This window comes from Astatotilapia calliptera, chromosome 15 (genome assembly GCF_900246225.1).
Source record: "Astatotilapia calliptera chromosome 15, fAstCal1.2, whole genome shotgun sequence".
Classification (NCBI taxonomy): domain Eukaryota; kingdom Metazoa; phylum Chordata; class Actinopteri; order Cichliformes; family Cichlidae; genus Astatotilapia; species Astatotilapia calliptera.
Window position 1 is genome coordinate 7,108,239 of NC_039316.1, and position 13,540 is coordinate 7,121,778.

Below are 13,540 nucleotides of genomic sequence, written 5' to 3' on the forward strand. Positions count from 1 at the left end.
AGATGTGAGGGTGATTTATTGTTAATAACAAACACAAAGTGGAGATGACAAACAGAACTAAGGACGAAACTAAACTGGGATAAACTACACAGAGGAGTGGCAAACCTGAACAAGAAGGGAGAACAGCAGGGAGAACACGCAGAGGATTACACCAGGTAGGAACACAGACGACGCGACGAGGAGCAGAGGAAATCACACGCTATAAATACACAAAGAGACACTGGGAAATCACACACAGATGGGGGAAACAGCTGGACCAGATTAACCTGACGAGACAGGGGAACACTAACACCAGGGACTAACAGAGGGAGCACAAACCCAGAACCCAGTGTCTAAAATCCCAAACACAAACCATCCCAAAACAGCCATGAATAATAATGAAAGTAATAACAATAAGTACATAAACATAAAGTCACTGAGTCATGGTCGCAGGACCATGACAGTAATACATCCCACACACAGCGATGATCTTAGACACCATATTTAAAATACTACTTTCTCGCTAACCAGATTGAAACCTTTCAGCCTACTCTATTGATTCAGATGGACATGGCAAAATGAAAAATATACATAAACTCATAATACTTTCAAAGTTTTCCCTTGTGTGCTGACAAACTGTCAAGAACCGAGTGAAGGTTTAAAGTGTGCGAGAGGAAGGACTCAAAATGTGCACCAAATACAAAATAAGACAAGCAAATTTGATCATATCCAAACACGGTACGCAGTTCCCAGATGACCCCTTCATCACTGTGGTTACAACACTGTGAAAAAACAGAGCTGCATATGCCTGGGAGACAGGAAAAAATCAATACACAGTCCCATATACAAGCACCCTTTAATATTCACTGAGTGTAATCTGAAACCAGGACCTCATAAGGTTAAAAATACCAAGATGAGGCGCTGAAACTTTCTTGGTGCTCGAGGTAGAATTTCAGCACTGACACCAGCAGAGCAGTCGTTTCACAGAGGCACAGCTCCCCAGCCTTTTTCTTATATTCTGACAAATTATCACCATCATACAGATTACTTCTCAAATGCCAGTTGTGATCACCAAAACCTTTAAAAGAAAAACAACCCCTTCCAGAAGGATTTTGTTTTTTCAAACAACCCACCTACTGGACTTATAAAAGCACCAACATGAAACTTTTAATAGTCATTCATAATATACCACGTACAGTCTTTTATCCAGGGCTGAACGAGACTCGTGGCTCAAGAGTTGGGAGTTCGCCTTGTAATCGGAAGGTTGCTGGTTCGAGCCCCGGCTCGGACAGTCTCGGTCGTTGTGTCCTTGGGCAAGACACTTCACCCGTTGCCTACTGGTGGTGGTCAGAGGGCCCGGTGGCGCCAGTGTTCGGCAGCCTCGCCTCTGTCAGTGCGCCCCAGGGTGGCTGTGGCTACAATGTAGCTTGCCATCACCAGTGTGTGAATGTGTGTGTGAATGGGTGGATGACAGGTTGTGTAAAGCGCTTTGGGGTCCTTAGGGACTAGAAAAGCGCTATACAAATACAGGCCATTTACCATTTACAATGTTTAAAACGCTGAATGGGAATGGATGTCTCAGACTAGCCACTTGTTGCTCTGATGCATATTTTCTTAATGTGCCCTTAGTCGGGGAGCTGACGAGAAACAGCTTAAAAAAACAAAACAAAACAAGAATGGCCAAAGTTAATGCAGAAGAATGTGAAATATTCTGACCTTAATTGTTAAGGTTGGTTTAAAAAACGACAATACTGGATGGTTCCAACCTCTTAAATATGCCCACGACTTCCACTTCTTTAACCTGTGATGCACACTTTCACCTTCAGCCAACAACCACACAAGACAGAAGACAGATGTGTAGGGACATGTAAACCGAATGTTTTGCCTAACATCTGGATTGCTTGTTTAAACCAATAAACGCTTCAGTCATGTTAGAACAATCTTTAAAAATGTTTTGCCAAATACCAGTATCTGTGGCTGAAGAAGCAATGTGATGTTAATGCGTTCACTTTTTAGTGGTTAGCAATCGCTGCTGCACAAGTGTTGCTCACTTTGGCGGAACAGCACAGGAGCTTGCCACTTTTACACAGCTATTAGAATTAAAAAAGAGAAGGGGTAGACTATGCCCCGCCCCAGTTCTGCGGGGAATTCCCAACCTCCTGAAACCCTCTGAAATTTCTGTATGGATTCCTGCAATGAGGTGCGGATGGATGCAGTTCTCTTTCAGCCAGGCACTAATTTGGGCTTACACTGATTAAGCTGTTCATCGTGCTGCCAGGAGACCGCTGTGTATGTGCGATCCGCTAAGCGTATGTGAGGAGAATCTCTAAAGCTCAAGGAGACACCATCAGCGGTGCTGGCGACTCACGGGGAGAGAGGACATGAAAGAGCTACGGACAGCCGGTGTCATAGTGGGATTACAGATGGGAGAGGAATCCTCCCCACTCTGTCAACAATTAACAAGCAGATAACTGCAAAACAAGCTCGGCGATTCTGTCATCGGCTCGGTCCTCAGGTACACAAAGAAGGAGAGGGGGGGAAAGAAAGGAGCTAATTGAATGTAGATTTGAAAGTAGAACTCAGTAATGAGACATGATGAAGCAGCGTTTTTGACTCCTGTCAGCACTTCAGGTTGTTTCCTCGTATTAATGATGGCAAAACATTTCACAAACTGATACTGCAGCAGCTTGCCTGAGAATGGCCATTATTGGTCATTTGAAATCCAGTCATGAAAAAACAACAACATCACCCATAAAAGAAACAAAAGACATGCTTCTCAAAGTTTAGACACAGCTGATGAAATGCAACAAAGTGAACTAGGTAGAGAACAGTTTAATATATACGCACGCCACATGATGCAGCGCAGTATGACAACATATGCTGCTTATTGGCAGGGTGGCATCTTGCAGCGTCTAATAATCTCCATATCAACTGTTATCCCTGTGGGGCTCAGGTTATGAACTCTCACTAAGCTGACAAGAGCAGCTTCTGACCCTCCACTCCAAACCAGCAGCCAGGCGGATCATGTCCAAAGGGAGAAAGTGGCCTGACAATGATCCCCTGCCCCCAGGTTTTGTGCTGTCACAACATACACAACAACACATTATGTTTCCTTGAGTTCCTCATAAGCAACGTTTAATCACTCCGGTCTGTTGTTGTACTTTAACCATCTTGGATTTCTCTTGTGCAAATTCTTACTTTTCATGTTCATGCAAAGTTGAAGTTGTTTGGTATAAACTTAACTTTGCTATTTTACGGTTATGCAGCTGGGATCAGGGGAACAGTTACCAGGCAACCAGAGGAGATTATACAGGAAGAGTCAGGCTGGGGTCCCCCATTTCCATCTTTGAGCTTAGCTAAGCAAGCCAGCTGCATGTGGAAGTTGATATATTTAAAAAGATTTTTTAAAATAGTTCAAGTGTGGCACTGAGCTCATTTAAATATGGCAATAGAACAGGATAAAATACCTATTTTCCAGCTGCTGTTATATAATGGGTTTACTGGAGTTCGTAGGCACCTAAACAAAGATGCACACAGTCATATCAGACTAATAACACTACTGATGGCTCACTTCCATTTACAAATCTCTGTAAGCCAAGCCACTGAGCCAGCATGTCTACCAGGACCCTGGTGTAATTAATACAGCCATAATCAATTATATTGTTTACATCAGTGTTTTTCCTTACATGCTGAATATCTGAAGAGAAGCAAATATCTAATGTGTTTCAGCAAATGCTCGTTGGTATTTCTCTAAAACAGAGTGTGCAACAATGAGGTTAGGCAAATTAGGGTTCTCTCCATTTTTGTACATTTTTACTTAGGATGCATATGACCAACCACTTTCACCATCAACACAAGCAGTGTCTTTGACTGGGTGCCTGCTAACAGCACTCTCCATGCCCTCAACCCACTACAGACATGAGCAAAAATAATCAATCGAATCACACTAGAGTAAATAAACATGAGCCAATGCAACTGCAGCTAATCAGTCTAACAGCCTATAGGTGTACCTCAAAACGGGTTGGATGGGGGAAAACTACTGGAGACCCACCAGCAAGCACTAAATTTAACTTTAGTGCAGTAGTGAGGTTGGTTTTTTTTGTTTTTTGTTTTTTTTTTCAAGAACATAAAAAGGACATTGGGCTTTTTTTCTTTACACTAAACTGCAAGGCTCAAAATTGGAAAAATGGCACGAGAAGATATCTAATTTAATTGCCCGTGCCATTTTTTCCATAAAGGTCAGTGAGTTTTAGTTCACATTTTACTCTTACGCGTGTGAGTAATTTAGCCCGTAGCACAGATGTTACTGTGCATCACACTAAGTCACGGCTTAGGAAAAAAATCCATTTGTCCGATGAGGAGCAAAAAGGCTGCTCTCAAACACAAACACCGTAAAAGAATGAGGTGGACCCTTCCGCCGGTTCCCACGGTGTACTGCTTTACATTTTCCCCACTTCTCTCTGGGCAGCCGTCATGCGTTACTTTTACCCCCATTAAATGCCAGCCACTGCGTCTGTCTGCACCAAAAAAAAAACAACAACAACAACAACTCGTCGGCCAGAAGCTCCGACTAAACAGCCCACATATAGTAGGAGAGCTATGCGCACCGGTGTCACATTTACTACTATAGACTCTAGATGTCACAGATTGCGCGCTGAGATCTACACATTTAAGCATCTCCGTAGTCCCCCCGGCTCATCAATTTGCATGGCCAAAAAAAGCGGATTTTGGTGACCAAAATCTGTCGAGCGTCGCAGAGGAATCGATGACATCATGTCTGTGGGGGGAAGATGTAGTTTTTGCGAGCCGTGAAAACAGATGCTCGTCTGGCCTCTGGTTGGAGTATCTGATGCGGGGAGGGGAAAGCGGGTGCATTGAGGCGACTGTGCACTGTGATGTGAGCGACACACACACACACACACACACACACACACACACACACACACACACACACACACACACACACACACACACACACACACACACACACACACGAGCTTTAGGTTACTACCTGCTCCGTCTGAGAAAATAGCTCTCTTCCCTCCCCACAAAAGCGCAATGGCGCACTGTGGTGCACGCACAGCGGTGCGATTTCTGTGCAGATGTGGACACATTTGCGCAACTAAAACGCGCGTGGTGTGACTGAATGTCGAAATAAGCTAAAATGTAAATGCATACATGTGAGCCACAATGAGGCTGAGAGCCGAGCGTAACGGCATCACAGTGGTGCTGATGTTTTTTTTTTTTTACCCCAGCCATGTACACAAGATCGGGTTATACCAGGTGACAGTCAAGAAGAGGTTAGAAGGCTGGCTGAGTGGATAGAGGAGAGGAGCTGGAAACACTGCGCTTTTAGGAGCTTAACCGATTCTTTTGAGGCCCAAACTTAAAAGTTTGTCTTACCTCCACACTTGTCCCATCTGAAAGATGTGTATAAGGGTCTGCCAGACCCAGACGGAGAGGCGGCAGCACCTGTCTCTTTGCAAACTGGCTGTAGCTCTACGACTACTCAGCCCCTCCACGGAGCCCAGTCCTCCCCCCGTGTAATCCTGGACAAACCACCTGAAGCTCAGGATCTGAACCAGAACCGAGGGCACCAGCACGAAGAACAGGGTCAGGCCTGACCACAGGAAGTCCTGTTTGTGATAATAGTCGACGGCCAGCCACAAATCGGTCCCCACGTCCCAGAAGAACACCAGCAGTGCCAGGATGATCCACAGGCAGTCCAGCCAGAGGCGTTCCTCCTGCGGTGGTCGCGCTGCATCTCTTCCCTTCCCCTTCCCCCGGAGGTAATGCAGGCAGGCGCTCCGGCAGCCCCAGTAGCACGACGAGGTGTTGCAGCAGTGACAGATGTGGAATGAGCTGCCGTCCCGAGTGTCGTCCTCTCCCGTCCCCACCACCTCGTCCAGATTGTGCAGCTGGGCGAAACCGGTGACGACCCCGCGACCATCGGATTTCGCTGCCATCTTTCCCTCTGATGTTCCCACCTCCTCCGGCTTCCGGGGTTCGTGACGACACTTCCCTGACACCTGTTTTGCACCCCAAATGTTGGAGCCATCTAAAAGCGGGGTGTCAGCGCGTCGCCGTCGCTCGCTCCGTCCCCAGAAAGCGCACCGGTGGCGCAACAGACGCGGCACATTTTCCCCTGCTTTCCCTCCACTGCAGATCTACTCCCACCTGGCAACAACAATCTAATCTGCGAGTTCAAACAATTTAATTGGCAACTCATGCGTCCGACTGCGATCCAACAATTTTTACCTGCGCATTAATCTCATTTCCTGCTGTTTCCCATCTCTGCAGCTCGCCTCCAGCTGCAAGCGGAGTGCCATGAGCAGACGGTCCCTCCACTGTCCCACGCCGACGTAACTCCCCCCCCCCCCCTCTCTCTCTCTCTCTCTCTCACACACACACACACACACACACACACACACACACACACACACACAGACTCACTGCCAACGTGGTTGCCATCTAGTGTCTCATTTGAAGCCCCAAAATATGCAGGAGTGGGCCGACTGCATAAAGTAGATGGTGATTTGGTGATGACTTGAGTGTTTGAATCAATCACACTGACACAGTTTGGAGTCACTGTTTGTGGGATGCAAACAGAAGCTCCTCCGCTTACGAAAAAAAACAAAAAAAACCCCAAAACGTCAGCTCCCGAGAGTTTACGTGAACTGCTGTGGTTTTCGCTATGCGTGTGAGCGCATATGAGGTTATTTTCTCTCGTAAATGTTTAGACTTTTAATACAAAAAGAGCGATATGGGTAACTTCTATACAAAATATAAGATGGGGTTTGTTTCAGTGGGAATCAGAGGGGTTAAGCGTATACTGAAAAGCACCCCCACCCCACCCTCGGGTTACATGTGGGAACAAAGGGCTGGTGAGTCCGCTGCAGGCTCAACAACTGTGATTAGAATGTGCACACTGAGCTGCCACGCAGGGTCATATCCAATGTGAGATTGATTGGATCATGTCCGCTTCACCCCCGCTGTCTGCTCAGCTCTGCCTGTGCGGACTTGATGGGAGCTGTCTAGTGCTGAATCCTCGACAGCTCTGTCTTTATTCCCAAAGGGCCTAATTGAGAACGCTTCGTCTGAACTAGTTATCTATCTAACAAGGTTGCTGTAAGTAAACTGAAACTGAAAATTAAGGTGAAATATACAATTTTAGTTTGTTTGCTAAAATATTTTTTGTAGGGAAAGAAAATAAAAATGAACTGAAATGATTTTGTGAACAACTAACTCAAATAAACTCAAACTATAAAGAAAACATCCTTAGGTTTACTCCTTGTCAGTCTGGCAAAATGTATTATCACAGCTTGCCTGATGAGGCTTTAGTTTGTACTGAGACTTAGCATTTCTACAAAACTGTGAGTTAACTGCTTTCAAAAAGCTCTGTTTTGTATTGTGCTACTTATGCTGATTTTCCTATATCTTGCCTCTGGCATGTTCCTTCATACAATATTAAATAAAAACACTAAAACTAATGAAAAACTAAACGGAAATGCAAAAAAAAAAAAAAAAAATACAAAAAAAGCCCTAACTAAATAAAACTAAATCAAACAGTCAAAATGAAATTAAAATGAAAACTAATTGGAGGACACAAAACTATAACATGTCTGGTACTCAACTAACAAAAGCATCCCTAAATATTTACACTCACTGGCCACTTCATTAGGTACATCAAGTCATTATCTTATTATTATTAGTAGTATCGAATCAGCCAATTACATGGCAGCAACTCCTTTACATTTAGGGGTCAGGCCTAACTAGTTGATGTTCAAGCTGAGCATCAGAATGTGAAAGAATGGCGGTTTAAGTGATTTTGAGCATTGGATGGTTGTTGGTGCCAGACGAGCTGGTCTGAATATTTCAGAAACTGATGATCTGCTGGGATTTTCCCCACACAACCATCTCAAGGGTTTACAGAGAATGGGCTGAAAAAGAGAAAATATGAAGTGAGCAGCTGTTCTCCGGGTGAAAATACTTTGCTGAAGCAGGGGTCAGAGGAGAAGGTCAGACTGCTTCAGCAACAGGCAACAGCAACTAAAATAAGCACTTGTTACCAGAGGTGTGGACTCGAGTCACATGACTTGGACTCGAGTCAGACTCGAGTCATTAATTTTATGACTTTAGACTTGACTTGAAAAAATGTTCTAAGACTTGTGACTTGACTTGGACTTTTACACCAATGACTTGGGACTTGAATTGGACTTGAACCGGTTTACTTGAAAAGACTTGATATTTTACCCCAAATATAAAATTTAACATGCATATTATATAGAGATTGAAAATGTGACGTCATTCACGGGTAGAACCGCAAAGGATTCTGGGAACTCGTGGCAAGAGGTACTAGCGCACACAGACTTTCAATTGAAATCAGTTATACAGCGATAAAAAAGAAACACAAAAATGTCAAGAAGCTGTTGTATTATTAACTGCAATAGCCGGTCGCATGACAGCCACGGGAAGCCGACGGGTAAAGAGATCGGTTGTTATCGGATTACGTCGTTGAAGAGAAATTGTTCGAGCCATGTTTCCGAAGTAACAAAGACGCGACGGATGGCCTGGATTGCAGCCATTCAAAGACCAAATATAACGTCCCAGAACACTCCAGCTCACAGGTTAGTCTGCTCCAAGCATTTACACGAAGGTCAGTGTTTTTTAGTAGTTAATACGTCATTTTTCATAAAATAATTGGTGATATAGGTTACAAGCAAGTCTGGCGCTGAACAGAAATTGTCGCGCTATGCTCCTTTATTTATTGTGCATAAATAGTGAATTGTCCTGACACAATATTGCGTTTCGCTTCTGTTATTATGGTACATTGACAAAAACATATACTTTTATTCACAGGATAAAACAGTTTTTTGTATCACTAATTGTCCAGTACGATTACAGCATACAATATTGTTGTCACTGCTACATTTCTGTGATGCTACCAGAAATTATTTCCACTACTAATTAATTACCGTTGAGCTCAAAGGTTATATTAATAAACGGTTAACGAATGTGTATTTATGACGACGATTTGTGAGACTGGTAAACTTATGATACGTACGATGGTCTTTCGTTCTACTCGGTGCATTTCAAGGTCCTGTACCCATCCGTCGGTAAACTGTACCTGGGCTTGTTGCAGTGACCTGAAGTTACTAAACTTCATGAGTGTGTGCACTCACTCCAAGAACCGTATGATTATAAATATGCATATAAATATGCTACGATGAGATAGCTGACTTCATCTAACTAGCAAATGTTGTCCAGGCTACGTTGGTGATGCAGTTTTTTTTTAATGTGTATGATATTTTTGTCATGCGATTTTAAAGCCGGTCCTACAACCGCATCCAAGAATAACATGCAGCTTATCTCAGAACTGTCGGTGAAAATTATTCTTGGAGCTAGGTTTAATTGAGCTGCATTTTAAAGAGGTGCAATTTCACAATTTGTGTATATTTTCTAAGTTCACTATTTTGTCATGTGTTGAGAAAAACACAGATTTAAAAATTACATGGTCTAATATTTACATTTAGCATATAACTGCAACATGCTTTTTTTCGTTTTTTTGAATGACTCGAAAGGACTTGAAATTCAAAGTTTCAGACTTGTGACTTGACTCGGACTTTTACACCAGTGACTTGAGACTCGACTCTGACTTGCCTGACATTACTTGAGACTTGACTTGAGACTTGAGGATAAAGACTTGAGACTTACTTGAGACTTGCAAAACAATGACTTGGTCCCACCTCTGCTTGTTACAACCAAGGAAGGCATAAGAGCATCTCTGAATGCACAGCACATCAAATCTTAAGCCACACCAGACCACACCAAGTGACACTACTTCAGTAAGCTCAGGAACCAGAGCTCAATCCAATAGTGCATCTTTGGGATTTAAATCAAGGATATGCAGCCAACTGCAGCAACTTTGTGATCCTCATGTCAAACAAAATCTCTGAGGAGTGTTTCTAACCAGGGTCCACCAGTTATTTGGCTCAGAGTAGCAGGTATAACTTCATTAGTACCTCAGGTCTCTAAACAGTGCCTTGTGATCAGCACTCTGGATGCACACTCAGGTCTAATGGCCTGGGGTAGGCAGTGAAAAAAAGGCCTCAGAGCAATAACAATTAAAAAACAAAACTGTTTTCTTGTAATAACAATAATTTTACACACAAAAAAGCAAAACACAAACCTACAGTAGTGGTTTGGATCAGAGATGAGTTACCTTTAACCCTGTGAGGTCAGTGATGACCCCAAACCTGGTCCTAAATCCCAACATTTTGAGAGATAAACAAATAAATACTTATTTGTTAGAAAAAGCAATGTAAATAGCTGTTACGTGCATCAATTCAAATATTTTTATTTCTAATTTGCAAGAACATTTTCTTTTAATTGGTGGGAGAACATTTTAAACATACAAAAATCGACACATCCAGAAAGCATGGGATCAGATGGACTCAGAGGGCTGAAAGAATACAAAGCAGGAACAATAAGGCTTTTTTGAGGAGTAGGTCTGGGGTGACGATTTTCTAAGGGTGGCATACGCAAAATTATTCAGGCAGTATGTGTGTGATCCCCACCCAAGTACAAGGAATCCGCGAAGCAGTGTGGCTTTACTTCAAATGTAAATGTGGCATCCTGTGAATAATATGTTCAGGTTGAACAAATCAATGATGCACTGTAGGCAAGGCTGTGTTATGATTTCAGAGGTTAAATCAATACAAGTGGCAATGAGAAGCTAATAACAAGACTGTGGGATTCTCCTCTACTTTGGATGAGTATTAGTGATGCTGTAAATAACATCTATCTGGCTTATGTTAAATTTTACCATGGGTCACTTCTACTGATGTGAATAATTATCCCCAGAATATCAATGTATGAATCTAAGAAGGCAGCTCATGCTTTGTTTTTGTTTGTGTGTGTATGTAAATGTATATAAACCATGAGAGAATGAGAGAAAAAGAAGTTCTAATCAATTGCAAAAAAGAAACACTGAGCTCTATCACTATTCATTGAAGGAGCTTAATCAACTTGATCAGAGGCAATAAGCCTACTGATGGAGCACAGAAGTGCAAATCCAGACATTTGTCACAGTGAAAAATCACAACAGATTCTGGTGTTAGACTCCGCAACTACATCGAAGTCATTATCTGCCTTGACAGACAGCTCTGATTCACTGGACATGCCCAAAATAACATCACACAAACAAGAACCATTCAGAACAGAAGGTTAAAGTGAAGGAATGAATCATGGATGAGATTGTCTTCATCAGAAGATGAATGAAGAGCCCGGGTGAGTAATTGGTGTTGGTGTGGGTACTAATTATCCAGCCCCTAAAATTTGCCAGACGATGTTCCAGCATGTTCGGAACTCCTCAATAAATGTCAAAAAATTGCTCTGTGGGAAGTGTGGGAGTGAGCATTCAGTTCCCTCGCGACAAATTTGGACACTTAACAGATCACAGTTTGACGTTAACTGGGAGCCTGTCAGTGCACCTTTAATGGGAAATGTGGGTACGTCTTTGGCAAGAGTTACATGCAGTGATTTCCCACGTTCCACGGAGTTACAGTCATTATGCTTCACCCACTTTTATATTTATAACTTCTTCTTTTTTGTAGGTTGTGGATCTTTTATAACAGATGCTAAACTAAATCAGCTTCACATTTCTCAGAGCATCCTCTTAAAAAAAAGATAGAGGTTAAGTTAGTCTGTTGTATTCTGTGAAGTGCATGTTTGGTTTGAAAGTTATTTTTTATCAGTTCATCTCGTGACAGCAAAGCATCTTCTCCCCAGAAGAAGAGCAGTTATTTGGTTTGTAATGCAATGCTGGGTTTCACATTCAATTTAGCCCTGGCGTCTATACAGCGCTCCCTATGATGTGGGCTGGGAAGGCCCAGAGCAAACCATCTATTGTGAAGCTTGGACAGGCTGCAAGTGAAGCAAATACCGTGCTGATTTGCAATACATCACAGACACACACACACACCCACACAATGCTCAGAATGTCTAAAACAAAATGGTCCACAGTAGCCTCTGCCAAGCTATCTGCTATTCTTCTTCTCTTTCTAAAAGCGTTCACCTCTTTAGGGAGTCTGCCGTTCAGACTCCTTGTGTGTTCCTTCATATGCTTTAAGATCTCAGCAGGCAGTTGTCCTCGCTATTCAGCGAGCTAAGACAAAAACCTCAGGCAACGTTTCTTCTGCTGCACGCCCTTTCTTTAGAATAAACTCCCCAGCCGCCTTCAGCTAATGCAGCGCACACATGATCTTTAAAGCCCGAGTCAAAATGTCATTATCTCTAATGAGTATGAGTGTGTGCAGCTTTTTAATCTCCTGATTATTTAATCAGCATCCATAAAGCAGAAAAGTGCAGTTTAGTTTGAGCTCATGCTTAGCCTTGTCAGTAGGTCCCCTCCTCCCCTGTCATTTGTGTTTAAGGGTACTGAAGTCTCCTGTGTCAGTTCTGCCCCTGCCAGCTGCCTACTGGCTCCTCCTTCTCTACCCCCCCCCCCCCCCCCCCTCTCTCTCTCTCTCCTCTTCTTCCTCCTCCTCCTCCTCCTCCTCCTCAGGCCAGATATGACTTCTCTTTGCTCTCCTTGTTAAACTTTGCTACACCAGCCTGTCAAACTGTACTTGGAACTACACAAAGACCCAACACTAGACTTTTTTTCCTTTGGGGCCTTGAATCATTGGACTTAATATTAACTGTTAAAACTCTGTCTTCAGTTCACTTTAACTCCTATTTTTTCAATTGTATACCGGACTCAGCAGGTCATTGTTGTCCACTTATTTTTTCTTTTTGTTGTTGTCTAAGTTGTCTTGATACATTTACATTGTAGTTTACAGCTTGTAGGTTTCCCTGACTTACTGCAGTCTTACCTTGCATACCTATCTGTGATCAGTGGTATTATCAGGCCTCCACCACCAGGCTGGATCAATAATTTAGTGTAATTCCAATTTTTTTTTACAGTCTATAGCAACAATTGTCAACAACAGTCACACCAAGTTGCTTCATGTTGTAAGGTAAAGAACCTACAATATTAGAAAGAAACTTCTATTACCAGATGAGCTCCTATAAGGAAGCAGTTGGAAACTGAGGGAATGACAATCTCTCTGTTAACAGGAGAAATCTCCAATGGAAACAGACTCAATTAGACAGGAGAGAGAGAGCCAGAGTTTAATAATTGCCAATAATTAAATTGAGTAGTGTGTGTAAACCCGCAGGAAGTGAAAAGAGGTACGTGATTCAGTGCATCATGGGAAGCTTCCCAGCAGTCTAAGCCTATTACAGCATTACAAAGAGATGGCTCAGGGTCACCTGATCCAGCACTAACTCTAAGTTTTATCGAAAAGGAAAGTTTTAAGCTTAATCTTAAATAACATGTCTAAATGTATAACATGACTCACAGCACATTATTTCACCGGTACATTATGTACCCGGTGAAATCAGGGCAATACTGTTTAGACTTCTGAAAGCCAGAAATCTCTCAAACGTACTCCAATGTCACCACCTAGTGACCTTTTTTGATATTCTCGGTAGACCCCAAACACACAGACACTAAAAT

The 13,540-nt window shown here is 42.9% G+C and overlaps 1 protein-coding gene across 1 annotated transcript in view; it reads right to left on the reverse strand.

Annotated features, from left to right (window-relative positions):
• Positions 1-6,315, reverse strand: part of xkr6b (XK, Kell blood group complex subunit-related family, member 6b) — a 76,941-nt gene extending 70,626 nt beyond the window's left edge. Inside the window, exon 1 of the mRNA XM_026194570.1 lies at positions 5,383-6,315. Coding sequence (XP_026050355.1) covers positions 5,383-5,945 — 563 coding nt within the window. The 5' untranslated portion in view covers positions 5,946-6,315. The remainder of the gene's footprint in view (positions 1-5,382) is intronic.
• Positions 6,316-13,540: the final 7,225 nt, after the last annotated feature.